This window comes from Oncorhynchus mykiss, chromosome 29 (assembly GCF_057628025.1).
Source record: "Oncorhynchus mykiss isolate SJ-2025 chromosome 29, ASM5762802v1, whole genome shotgun sequence".
NCBI classification, from domain to species: domain Eukaryota; kingdom Metazoa; phylum Chordata; class Actinopteri; order Salmoniformes; family Salmonidae; genus Oncorhynchus; species Oncorhynchus mykiss.
The window spans coordinates 21,515,024-21,529,290 of record NC_143050.1 but is presented as its reverse complement, the minus strand read 5'-3'; the positions used below and the strand labels follow the sequence as shown (position 1 = coordinate 21,529,290).

The 14,267-nt window shown below is 43.1% G+C and overlaps 1 protein-coding gene across 1 annotated transcript; it reads right to left on the bottom strand.

Moving 5' to 3' along the window:
• Positions 1 to 3,076: 3,076 nt before the first annotated feature.
• On the bottom strand, positions 3,077 to 12,122 carry LOC110509884 (RING finger protein 208). Its single transcript, XM_021591065.3, has 2 exons — positions 11,097 to 12,122; positions 3,077 to 5,360 (listed from the first exon to the last, which is right to left on the bottom strand). The coding sequence occupies exon 2, from the start codon at positions 4,242 to 4,244 to the stop codon at positions 3,426 to 3,428; it is 819 nt and encodes a 272-aa protein (XP_021446740.3). The 5' UTR covers positions 4,245 to 5,360; positions 11,097 to 12,122; the 3' UTR covers positions 3,077 to 3,425.
• Between the last annotated feature and the right edge of the window lie 2,145 nt (positions 12,123 to 14,267).

Sequence of the window (14,267 nt, the reverse complement as noted above, 5' to 3'; positions counted from 1 at the left end):
GTTATTTAATAGTTTTGATGTCTTCATTAATATTCTACAATGTAGAAAATAGTAAAAATAAAGTAAAACCATTGAATGAGTGACTGTGTCCAAACGTTTGACTGGTACTGTATATAGCTTAAGAAATAAGGTTTGTGAAGTTAATGACTTGCTAGTAACAGATGACAATCATATTCTGACTATCTCTAAAACTCACTTAGACAGTACCTTTGATGATACAGTGGTAGCAATACAAGGTTATAACATTTACAGAAAAGACAACTGCCAGTGGTGGAGGTGTTTCTGTTAATATTCAGAACCCCATTCCTGTTAAGATTAGAGAGGATCTCATGTTAAATACTGTTGAAGTAATATGGCTACAGGTTCATCTGCCTCACCTAAAGCCCATTGTTGTGGGAAGCTGCTATAGACGACCAAGAGTGAACAGTCAGTTTCTGAATAACGTGTGGAATGCCTGATAATGTATGTGATATCAAGATAGACATACATGTTCTGGGTGAATTAAAAATGGTCTGGCTTTAATCAAGCTGCCCACTCAAGAAAAAGCTTCAAACTGTAACCAGTGCCTGCAACCTGGTTCAGGTTATCAGTCAACCTACCGGTGTAGTTACAAACAGCACAGGAATGAAATCATCAACATGTATTGATCACATCTTTACTAATGCTGCAGAAATGTGCTTGAAAGCAGTATCCAGATCCATCTGATATAGTGATATAGTAGTCATATCTAGGAAAACCAAAGTTCCCAAGGCTGATGGATTGATGAGGAGTTGAAAATGTGTATGTTTGAGAGGGATGAAGGCAATGGATCGGTAAGTAAGTCTGGCTGCACAACCGATTGGCGAACGTACTGAAAATTGAGAAATAATTTGACTAAACTGAATAAAGAGATGAAACTACACTATGAAACAAAGATAAAGGACAAAGAATGATAGTAAAAAGCTTTGGTTCACCTTCAATGAAGTTGTGGTGAAAAAGGCAAACTCGGCTCCATCATTCATTGAATCAGATGGCTCATTCATTACAAAACCGACTGATATTGCAAACTACTTAGATTTTTTTCATTGGCAAGATTAGCAAACTTAGGCATGACATAACAGCAACAAACGTTGACACTACACATCCAAGTATATCTGACCAAATGATGAAAGACAATAATTGTAGTTTTGAAATCCGTAAAGTGTGTGGAAGAGTTGAAATAAATATTGTCTATCAACAATGACAAGCCACTGGGGTCTGACAACTTTGATGGAAAATTACTGAGGATAATAGTGGACGATATTGACACTCCTATTTGCCATGTCTTCAATTTAACCTTACTAGAACGTGTGTGCCCTGGAGGGAAGTGAAAGTCATTCCGCTACCTAAGAATAGTAAAGCCCCCAATCAGCCTGTTACTAACCCTTAGTAAAGTTTTGTTAAAAATGGTGTTTGACCAGATAAAATGCTTTTTTTACAGTAAACAAAGTGACAACAGATGTTCAGCACGCTTATAGGGAAGAGCATTCAACATGCAACGGCACTTACAGTTCACAAATGACTGATGATTGGCTGAGAAATTGATGATAAAAAGACTGTTGGAGCTGTTTTGTTAGACTTCAGTGCGGCTTTTGACATTTTCGATCATATTCTGCTGCTGGAAAAATGCATGTGTCATGGCTTTACGCCCCCTGCTATATTGTGGATAAATAGTTACCTGTCTAACAGAACACAGCGGGTGTTATTTAATGGAAGCCTCTCCAACATAATCCAGGTAGAATCAGGAGTTTTTTGTTGAAGTAATTCAGTTGTACAACTGACTAGGTATCCCTCTTTCCCTTTCCCCAGGGCAGCTGTCTAGGACCCTTACTTTTTTCAATCTTTACTAAAGACATGTCACTGGCTGCAGTTAGTTTCAGAAGGTGTGGCAAGAAATAAGTTAGTCCTAAATCTTTCAAAAACTGAAAGCGTTGTATTTGGGACAAATCGTTCACTAAACCCTAAATCTCAACTAAATATTGTAATAAATAATGTGGAAATTGAGCAAGTTGAGGTAACTAAACTGCTTGAAGTAACCCTGGATTGTAAACTGTCATGGTCCAAACATATTGATTCAACAGTAGCTAAAATGGGGAGAAGTCTGTCCATAATAAAGCGCTGCTCTACCTTCTTAACAGCACTATCAACAAGGCAGGTCCTACAGGCTCTAGTTGTGTCGCACCTGTGGTCAGGTGCCTCAGAGGGGCTTAGGAAAATTGCAATTGGCTCAGAACAGGGCTGCACGGCTGGCCCTTGGATGTACACAGAGAGCAAACAATAATATGCATAACAATATCATAGTAGAGGAGAGATTGACTATATCACTACTTGACATGTTTAAACAACTAGCACACAGCTCAGACACCCATGCATACCCCACAAGACATGCCACCAGAGGTTTCTTCACAGTCCCAAAGTCCAGAACAGACTATGGGAGGTGCACATTACTACATAGAGCCACGACTACATGGAACTCTATTCCACATCAGGTAACTGATGCAGCAGTAGAATCAGATTGAAAAAACAGGTAAAAATACACCTTATGGAACAGCAGGGACTGTGAAGCAACACAAACATAGGCACAGACACATGCATACATACGCACTAGACACACAAACACATGGATTTTGTGTTGTAGAGATGTGGTAGTGGAGTATGGGCTTGAGGGCACACACTTAGTGTGTTGTGAATTCTGTTATGAATGTATTGTAATGTTTTTAAAACTGTATGACTGCCTTAATTTTGCTGGAACACAGGGAAAGTATCTGCTGTCTTGGCAGCAGCTAATGGGGATCCATAATAAATACAAATAGAAATACAGATGATTAACAATGTACCGCTTATTGTTGACAGTAAACAGTACATTGTTAATCCCATGTAAAGGAGTTAGTCAGATGAACTGAGCCATAGGGATTTTACTCCCTGCACCACAAGGCAGAGAGATGGTGTGACTTTAAAGAAATGTAGAAACATATTAAATCATCAACCATTGACTTTTTATCATCCTGTCTATAAATGACTGAACATCCATAGCCAGTTCAGACCAAACAGCAATGTGTTTTTTTTATTATTATTATTTTTTTATTTTTTTATTTACCTAGGTTGAGGGGATAGGCCTCCCCTATAGCATTCCCATGTAAAGAGATGTCAACACAAACACATCCGAACAAGAGAGGGGGAATAAGATTCACAGTTCATACATAAAATACATTTATTTGCCATTTCCCTGCTTTCGTCTGCAAGCGGTGTCCTTCACGATCCATTTGACCCAGACAGCATCCATCTATAATATTAAATCTAGAGATACATCTGTGTGGGGTTGTATGTAGGCGAGATAGAGAGGAGGAGGGTAGGTGGAAGAGAAGAGGCAGGGTTAAGTCATGCCAGTTTGGCCCCTGCCTAGGTCTCTACATGATGCCACAGGAGGACAGGGGGTTGGCGATCTGGCAGGTGCAGGCTGACTGGCAGTACTGGCGCACCGTCTGGTAGCAACTCCGGTCGGCCTCCCCTCCCCACTGCACCGGGCCGTTGGGGTCAGAGGGCAGCCGGCTCAGGATGCTGGTGTTAATGGCCAGGGCAGCCAGCCCATAGTCTGTGAACAGCACCGTCTCACGCCTGCATGTGGGGCACGAGATGAACTTGTACTTGGGGCAGGACTCGTAGAGGATCTGCAGGCACTCCTCACACACCGAGTGTAGGCAGGAGAGGATGCGAGGACGCTTGCCAGTAAAGTTGTAGGTGTGGCCGCAGGTGGGGCAGTCTAGGGGTTCATAGGGCATCACGGGACCCGAGGAGGAAGAGGAGGTGGAGGAGGACGTTGAAGAAGAACGCAGCACGTACTGGTTGACTATGACATCCTCCATCTTGTAGTGGAACTGGTGGTAGCAGATCTCTGCGGAGCTGGCTTTGCGCTGGGCCAGGTAGCTCTCCTTGCGGCCCATGGGGGCTGGGGGAGATGAGACCATGGGTCTGGTGGGGGCCAGGTCAGTGCAGGTCACCTCCATTGCAAGATCCCTGCAGGTCATGTCCAGGGCTAGGTCACTGCATGCCTGATTGACTATGATCTCTCCCTCTCCCCCTCCGTCCCATGCCACCCGTGGGGGAGGGGCAAAGCGAGGTTGGGTGACAGGCACCGGGCATTCTCGGGGGAACTTCTCTGACTGGATGATCTTGACGGTATCCATGGGGATGGTCACAGGCTGTCGCCTGAGGCAGGACATGGACATTAAGCGTATTTGGGTGTCTGTCTTTTTTTAAGAGAGGGTGCTATGGCTGGTTTAGCGGGCGATGCCCCTGGCTTGGGCTGGGAGTAGGTCGGCGCTCTGAAGTGACCTGGGTGTGTCAAAGTCAGCCATTAGAGGGGACGTGGGGGCGTATGATTCTGTCCATTTTTCCCACGTCTGTTGTGCTGTTACCCTGAGTCTTTATGTGGGACAGAAGGACTGAGGACTAAAGCCAGAGCCCTCAAACCTGGAGCAGTGAAGAAGACGTCCCTATTAGACAGAAATACTGTCCTTTAATAACACTACTGATAGACAGGGATAACAGTCCGTGCCTGGTAGTTAGTCAGCTTAAAACTACTCTGTGCAGTCTTAGATATACAATAAAGATATGTACTGAATATTCAACCACAATAGCAGCTGAACAACAGACAGGTCTCAACACATCAGCACAAATGATATGTTTTCAGTGATAACACTCAATAAATAATCTTATATGTACATATATATAGATGCTCACATAACACTACAGGGTTGTGAAGAATTCTACTCTCTCAAAATGGAGAGCTCAAGCAGCAGGGGCTGTTCAGTAGTAGTTCAGTCTACTGTCTTACAGCCTCCTGTGGCTTGTCAGGGGAAACTGACACAAACAGGGCTTGGGGCTAGCTTGTTTCTAGGTGGTTGCTGCTGAAACCAGTACTTTGTTCCTGTTTCTAGCTGAGGCTGTGGAACAGCCTAGTGTGTGAATGTGTGTGTGAACGACCTGTATACACTCAGACTAGAACCTCCACTCTTCCTCTCTCTGCCTGTGCTTTTGGTTGAATATGGTTTTGTGACCTTTGGCCCCCTTGGTTGGGGTCTCATAAGGCGGAGTTATTTTTTGGGAGGTGTATCAGAGACAATGGAAGGCTCTTGGAATGACTCCCCTGCCCTTAAACACACCCCTCCTGAATTTCTCTAAGGAGGGAGTGAAGGGGTGCTCCCACTAGTCGACAGATGAAGGTCTCCAGGGAGGTCCTTTCTTCGTCACGGTCTGTGTGTCTGTCCCTCAGAGGTTCAGAGTGACAGCAGTGACCTCAGACTGTCAGATGGTGTGACTGTTATCCTCTTTGGCTCAGTTACCTGAGGAAGGAGAGGAGAGTTTGATTAAACACCATCCATCAAAGTAAATCACACATTAATCTGCTATTTGTGTTTATTATGGATCCCCATTAGCTGCTGCCAAGGTAGCAGCTACTCTTCCTCGGGTCCAGCAAAATTAATTCTATTATACATTTAAAAAATAGGACAAAACCTTATGACTATGTATAATTGTTAACGTACGTTATTGCAACACTGTATGATGGATGTGGACAGATGTGGATACTCTCTCTATTTTAAGAAATATTAAGAATAGAACACCCTCCTTTGAAATCCTTAACTGTGGAGAAGGTGCTCTATTTGTCAAAGTATACTGGGGTTATAGAACGCTAGTTTTCTGAAAGAATTATGAGTCTGTGTTTCTGGTCTCCTCATGCCTCTAGCATCCTGTCTACCCTTATTATCATCCTACTATATGACACATGAAAAAGATTCATGTTTGGTCAGAGGCAAATGAGCAAAACAATTGGCAATCATCAGTGTGTGAGTAGGTTTCATTTCGAGTGGTAATGTGCATTATGTAGGTGGCGTAAATGTACGATTGTTTGTAGTACTATGTCTGTTTCCAAGTTAACACAACAATGGAGGAAAATTACACATATTTTCTCTTCCACACAAGGCTCTCAGTAGACGTGATGCATAAAGATGGAAGGAGAGTGAGGGAGTTGACCTATATGCTGCGAAAGAGCGAGAAGGAGAGAGAGAGTGAGAGAGAATAAAAGGGAGTGCAACATTGGTCCAGGTTTCTATTTATGGCGTCTTTATCTTTCACTGTGGTTTCCTGCCCCCAACCTCCTCTGAAGGTTCACACAGAGTGAAAGAGCTATACCTTTACAGGCGGAAATACCCTAGCGAATTAACCCTCAAACCCCAACACTCAAACACACTCTCTCTTTTCTCTCTCCCTATATTCACATTCCCATACAGACACTTAAAACATCACCTACACTACCCCACTGTGTTCCAATAGAGCATCTAAGCTGAGCAGGCATGTGTAAATTCTCCTGTATCTCGCTGATGAAAACATTATGTTGTCTCTGATTGTGCTCTTGTATCTGACCCCATTCAGTGACAGAGAGGGCCGTTAGCCAGTGTCACTCACAATTTCTCTCAATGCGTTCCACCGGCACTGCAGTGCCGCAATGCTTCTTCTTAAATAACAGCTTTCTCGCCCTTTCTCTCTCACACACATTCGTTCACAAACCCACACACTGTACACAGCCATGCATGCTCTCACTCAATTTCACACTAGCATCTGCCAGGGCAAGGCCAATATGTGCCATACAACACATTTCCCGACCACGTATTATCACTTTATGATATGTAGCTAATTCAAGTAAATTTGTGTTCAGGGCATATGTTTTATAATTGAGGTAGAATAGTATTCAATAATTCCCTTCAGTGTCCATTCATCCAGCCATACCCCCACACACCAGCCTGCTCTCATGGTTGCAGACACAAACAACACACCTGATGTATGTATGTATAATCATATGGTCCTTTGTAGCTCAGGTGGTAGAGCCTGGTAATTGAAACACCATGGTAGTGGGTTCAACTCCTAAGACCATCCATATGTATATATATTTTTTTTGCCAATTGTGTGCCGCCCTATGGGCTCCCAATCACGGCCGGTTGTGATACGTCCTGGAATCAAACCAGGGTCTGTAGTGACGCCTCTAGCACTGAGATGCAGTGCTTTAGACCCCTGCGCCACTCGGGAGTCCATATGTAAAATGTATGCATGACTGTAAGTCACTTTGATATTATTCATAACAGGTCAGTCAGAGGGAGCTGTCTTATGATTGAGGTAATGGACCATAAACATTCAGGCCAAGGATCCTCACAGCATCACAGCCTTGAAAATTAATAATCTAAAATTAACATCTCATTTGGCGACAGTGATATATAAATGGAAGCTGATGAGGAAGGAGGCCTCGTGCTGAGGTGCGACGTTAGTACCTTGGGATAGAATTATGTAAGAGGCTCATCTCAGAACCAGACTCAGTATTAACACGCATAGAGGAGGGTTATAACTGTACCAGCCCTACATCAGTCAGTCAGGCCTATGTTGTTAAGATACCAAGGCCCTCTGTCTGGCTGGCTGTCTCAGGCCGGGCCAGCCCAGCCCAGTACAGTCAGCTAGTCAGTCCGCCCACCCAAGAATTAAACTAATGAAATCATGTGCTGCATATTTGTTCCTGTCAGCAAAAACAAACAAGGGAGGGAAGGAGATAGCAGAGCTCAAGCTAGAGGAGAGATCTGACAGGTCATCTCAGCAAACAACACGCATCTCTTTCAACCAACACGCACAACACATACATTCCTACATAAGTACACATACCCACACACACACAGAACACCAATAACATTTTCACCTTCATTCTGTACACAAACACCACCCATGATATTCCAGGATACACACATTGAATTGACAAACATGCGTGCAAAAATGCTATTAAACGCTAATAAGCCAGACTACTTCTAGTCTCATATTTCATGGACGCATTAAAGATGCAGGACTATAAATACACTGTGTTATTCACATCTAATGTGCACGTTAACACAACAACAACAAAACAGCCTGAACATTACTACCAAATTCCACTCCCCCGTTCCTCCTCCCTCCATTTGCCTCCACACACACACACGCACTGCCCAGTCCAGCTGTCTCCCTCACACGACCTCCTTGATGTATTCCACTTGTGTGGTGAAGAGAGCAGGAGAAGGGTACCATGTTCAGAATGAGTCAGACACTATCAGCTGGCTGTCCCTGCCTCTATCCTCTACTGTACCTCTGCATCTCCATAACACACGCCTCACCCTCAGCCAGGTGACCTGAACTGGACTGGGCCAAATAACTTGTTGAACTGTTCCCCTATAACACACACAGCACTACTACACAGATAATGCTGGCTATGTTCTGTTTAGTGTCCACAGGTCTGTCTTGCTGATAAAGGCATCAGCATATCTCTGCTCTACCCTGTGGGGGTTATGATGTATTATGATTATGTAAATGGTATGATGACCTTAGAGCTCGCTGTGGACAAATCCCCAGATTTATCCCTGTTGACTGATGCACATCTGAATAAAATGTTGCATTTAAATTGACTGTGAATTCCATAAAGCACTGCTTTACTGCATATGCCGTTGTTGATTAGTATAAGCCTATATCATGTTGATGATAACTATTTGCTCTCTCTAACTCTCTCCCTATCTCTCTCTCTCTCTCTCTCTCTCTCTCTCTCTCTCTCTCTCTCTCTCTCTCTCTCTCTGTCTCTGTCTCTGTCTCTGTCTCTGTCTGTCAGAGCTCGACAGTGTCAACTCCAGCAGAACAATAATAGATCCTCCTGCATGGCCGCGGGAAGATGTTTTGAGCTGTCGACGGAGGGGCGGTGGTCATTACTATTATTACATATAGATTATTATATATAATACTACTCAAAAGATGGACGCTTGTTCTTTCAAGGGTTTTTCTTTATTTTTACTATTTTCTACATTGTAGAATAATAGTGAAGACATCAAAACTATGAAATAACACATATGGAATCATGTCGTAACCGAAAAATCTAAATATATTTTAGATTCTTCAAAGTAGCCACCCTTTGCCTTGATGACAGCTTTGCACACTTGGCATTCTCTCAACCAGCTTCAAGGTAGTCACCTGGAATGCATTTCAATTAACAGGTGTGCCTTGTTAATTTTTTGAATTTATTTCCATCTTAATGTGTTTGAGCCAATTAGTTGTGTTGTGACAAGGTAGGGGTGGTATACAGAAGATACTCCTATTTGGTGAAAGACCAAGTCCATATTATTGCAAGAACAGCTCAAATAAGCAAAGAGAAACAACATTCCATCATTACTTTAAGACATGAAGGTCAGTCAGTCTGAAGCTTTGAAAGTTTCTTCAAGTGCAGTCACAAAACCCATCAAGCGCTATGATGGAACTGTCATTCACCACAGGAAAGGAAGACCCAGAGTTATCTCTGCTGCAGAGGATAAGTTAATTTGAATTGCCAGCCTCAGAAATTGCAGGCCAAAGAAAAAATGCTTTACAACATCAACTTTTCAGAGGAAACTGCGACACCAATAAGAAGTAGAGACTTGCTTGGACCAAGAAACACGAGCAATGGACATCAGACCTGTGGAAATCTGTCCTTTGGTCTGATGAGTCCAAATTTGAGATTTTTGGTTCCAAACGCTGTGTCTTTGTGAGATGCAGAGTAGGTGAACGGATGATCTCCGCATGTGTGGTTCCCACCGTGACACATGGAGGAGTAGGTATGATGGTGTGGGGGTGCTTTGCTGGTGACACTGTCCGTGATTTATTTAGAATCCAAGGTACACTTAACCAGCATCGCTACCACAGCATTCTGCAGCGATGAGCCATCCCATCTGAAATAGCGCTGAGTGGGACTATCAATTGGTTTTCAACAGGACAATGACCCAAAACACACCTCCAGGCTGTGTAAGGGCTATTTGACCAAGAAGGAGTGATAGTGTGCTGCATCAGATGACCTGGCCTCCACAATCACCCGACCTTATCCCAATTGAGATGATTTGGGATGAGTTGGACCGCAGAGTGAAGGAAAAGCAGATAACAAATGCTCAGCATATGTGGGAACTCCTTCAAGACTGTTGGAAAATCATTCCAGGTAAAGCTGGTTGAGAGAATGCCAAGAGTGTGCAAAGTTGTCATCAAGGCAATGGGTGGCTACTTTGAAGAAACTCAAATATAAAATATATTTTGATTTGTTTAACACTTTTTTGGTTATTACATGATTCCATGTGTTGTTTCATTGTTTTGATGTCTTTACTATTTTTTTTACAATGAAGAAAATCGTAAAAAATTAAGAAAAGCCCTTGAATGAGTAGGTGTGTCCAAACCTTTGACTGGCACTGTATAAATATTGATTTATCAGGTGCAGCACTCCTACTTCCTGCGGCTATGCCCTCCTGACACACAGCCGCATGAAGGATTTATGAGGGACGTGTAGAGCAACATATGGTCAATCAATATTCCAGTGGCCATATTGATTGGGCAAATAGAGTTTTGCGGCAGCTCTGTCTCAGCTCAGGGAGATGCAGACCGACACTGTTGCTGTGATAAGGATGGAGAGGGAGACAAGTAACAGAGATGAGTATGAGCTGAGTGATGGAGGCTACATTGTGTATCTGGGGAGCTTGGTTTGGTGGCTCAGTTAGTAAGTAAGGAAGGAGCAGGTTTGGCGCGGCAGCAGCGTGTGGGAGTGGTGCACCAGCAGCAGTTATGCAATCGCAGCATGGCAGCAGTACGCAGCTCAGCACTCTGACTGCAGTCAGCAGCGCCAGCCCAGTGCATGGTCAATATGGAGATCCCTCAGTGCTGCTGACTGCTACACAACAGGAAGTTCCAGACAGGTCCCCTTACTCCCCTCTCTTTCCCATCCCTCTCCAGAGAGATCTGAGATACCCCAAAGATACCCTTTCCCCTGCAGTCAACACACAATGGAATATCTGTAGACTGAATCTGACCCCCTACCAGTTGTGTGCGTGTGCATAGCGGGTGTGTATTTGTATGTCTAAGCCCGTGCATGTGTCCTTGTGATGCAACGACTCTCTCAACCAACCTGAAATGCACAAACCGCAATAAAAAACGCACATGCACAGACACAAACATCATGCACAGACCTCCCTCAGTGTACACTCACACATTGATGGATCCTAGATCAATCCTTTTACCTGTGTTGCTGGTCAGTCCTGTCATATGGTCCTCCCAGTTCTCCAACCACCTTGCCAAGCCTGCTTCTTGCTGTGTGTTGCTGATTTTGGAGATTACTGTCCTGGACATACTGTCTGTCCTGTGTTGTGAAATGACAGTAGTCTTGTTACAGGGTAGTCTTGTTACAGGGTGCATGTAATGGCCCATGCATCTGAAAGCAGAACAGATGATGTTTTGCCATAAGGGAGGAGGAGGAAGAAGAAGAAGAGGAGGAGGAGGAGAGGAGCAAAGGAGACAAGGTGCTCATTCCTGTCTGAGACCCTGAGAGGATAGATGATAGAGGTGGAGGGAGGAAGGTAAAGATGAAAGAAGGGAAGGTAAGATGGAGCCTGAGCTGTCAGAGGGTGGGTGCATCACTCCTTCCTTCAGCAACAATGATGGAGGACAGAGGCTGGCGGTGGAGCCCTCTTCTTCTCCTCCTCTGTTCCCTTCGTCCTTCACACTCCCTCCCTCTCTCCCTTTCCTCTGTGGTGTGGCCCAGCGGTTGCTAACGGCTCTCTCTTCATCCCTCCTCCTTTCTCTCGGTCTGTCAGTCTGCCAAAGAGGTTGTGTAATTACTTGAGCTCCTGTGATGTCTCTCTGAGTATCTTCCTCTCCTCCTCTCTTCTCTGTTTCTCTCTTTCTATCTTCCTATTTGGTCTCAATAGGAGCCTCGGGTCTTCAGGTATTTACTGCTGTCTTTCTTCCTTCCTTTCTTCTTTTATTCTCCTCTGTTGTTGTCTTTCCCTCAGTGCCGTCTGTGCTCCCGTTCTCCTTCTCAGCTTCTGTCAATGTGCCTCTGTGCATACACTCACACACACGGGCTCACGGATACTCTGTTTACGTCTCTCTCACCGTATGTAACTTATATGTCTCTCTCTCTCTCTCTCTCAACCTGAAAATGTCTTGATGCTTTCTCCTCCCCCTCTTGCTCTTGCTCTCTCTCTCTCTCTCTCTCTCTCTCTCTCTCTCTCTCTCTCCCCCTCCCTCCCTGCCTTTCTCTCTGCAGTCTCCGCTGCAGTGCCTCTGCAAGCCGGATCACGTTTTCTAGTCGCCAGTGAAAATATTTTAGCCAATGTGGGCCCTGACAAAACCCACCCCCTTCTCCCCTGCACACACACACACTCACACTCATTCACTCACCCACACAACCTACTGAAAGACAAAGGCTATGTGCAGATATCATATGAATCATACTCCATATACAATATTAATCCATCAAACACACACACACACACCACACATCCCCCGGCACAGGACAGGCACACAGGAAATACAGGAAGCTGCTAACAAATAGATTTAATCTGCAGAGTACAGCACATCTGAAATTGAAAAACAAATTCATTCAAATGTAGAATATCTTATGTAAGCTATCGCACAAAACAAATCCCTCATATTTAACACAACACACATGAAGTATAAAGAATAATTGTGCTTTCATATAAGGCACACATTGAGAGAACATGTCATTAAAGTTGCTTGATTCTTTATACTTTGGCTGTGAAAGAGGATTATCCGTGTCTTTTTACACAAACATTAAGATACCATCATTTTGTTGTTATGATGAAAAAAAACTAAAGAGTTATGACACAACATAAACGGTAGAGAAATTGAGATAATAATGTATGACGTAGTCAAAATGATTGGCAACCTTGATAAAGAGGAGCAAAGAAGACTATATTAAATAAATAACACATACTGATCTCTGTTGTCTGCTCATTTTTTATTCATTATTATTTTATACTAATATAATTGCTTAAAGAATAATATTTTGTTTAAAGCCTCTTGATGCACCCATCCCGTTAGCGGGATCATTTTCGTCAACATCTGCTGAATTGCAGAGCGCCAAATTCAAATTAAATTACTACAAATATTTAATTTTCATGAAATCACAAGTGCAATATAGCAAAACACAGCTAAGCTTGTTGGTAATCCACCTGGCGTGTCATATTTCAAAAAAGCTTTTCGGCGAAAGCATCCAAGCGTTTATGTAAGGACATCTCTCTCAGTAGACAAAACATTACAAACAGCTAGCAGCCAAGTAGATTGGTCACGAAAGTCAGAAAAGCAATAAAAGGAATCACTTACCTTTGAGGATCTTCGGATGTTTGCACTCACGAGACTCCCAGTTACACAATAAATGTTCCTTTTGTTCCATAAAGATTATTTTTATATCCAAAATACCTCCATTTGGTTGGCGCGTTATGTTCAGAAATCTACAGGCTCGAGCGGTCACGACATCGCAGACGAAAATTCCAAATAGTATCCGTAAAGTTTGTAGAAACATGTTAAAAAAAAAATGTATAATCAATCCTCAGGTTGTTTTTACAATATATAATTGATAATATTTCAACCGGGACTGTAGCTTCTTCAATAGGAGAGAGAAAGAATATGTCTGCTCCAAGCTGTTGCGCATGCAAAACGCTCCTGGCACCCAGCCATACAATGACAAGATGTGATCTTTCTCGCTCATTTTTCAAAATAAAAGCCTGAAACTATGTCTAAAGACTGTTCACACCATGGGGAAGCCATAGGAAAAGTAATCTGGTTTATATCCCTTTAAATGGAGCGAAGGCAGGCAATGGAACAGAGAGCTTTCAGGAAAAACAGCACTTCCTGGTTGGATTTTCCTCAGGTTTTCGCCTGCAATATCAGTTCTGTTATACGCACAGACAATATTTTGACAGTTTTGGAAACTTTAGAGTGTTTTCTATCATAGAAAATATATAAATAAATATATGCATATTCTAGATTCTGGGCCTGAGAAATAGGCCGTTTCATTTGGGTACATTTTTCATCCAAACATCAAAATCCTGCCCCCTACATTATTAACAAGTAATATTTTTTTGTAGTCAAGAGGATAGGAGTCAAAATTACTGGCACCCTTGTCTTTAGTTCTCCAGCACCCCCTTGAAGTTGTGGTCAAATAAAAAATTATATTTAACCTTTATTTAACCAGGTAGGCCAGTTGAGAACAAGTTCTCATTTACAACTGCGACCAGTCCAAGATTAAGCAAAGCAGTGCGACAAAAACAACAACAGAGTTACACATGGGATAAACAAACGTACAGTCAATAACACAATAGAAAAATCTATGTACAGTGTGTGCAAATGTAGTACGATTAGGGAGGTAAGGCAGTAAATAGGCCATA

Coding starts and splice junctions, on each gene's coding strand:
- LOC110509884 (XM_021591065.3), bottom strand. CDS start 4,244: ATGTCCATGTCCTGCCTCAGGCGACAGCCTGTGACCATCCCCATGGAT.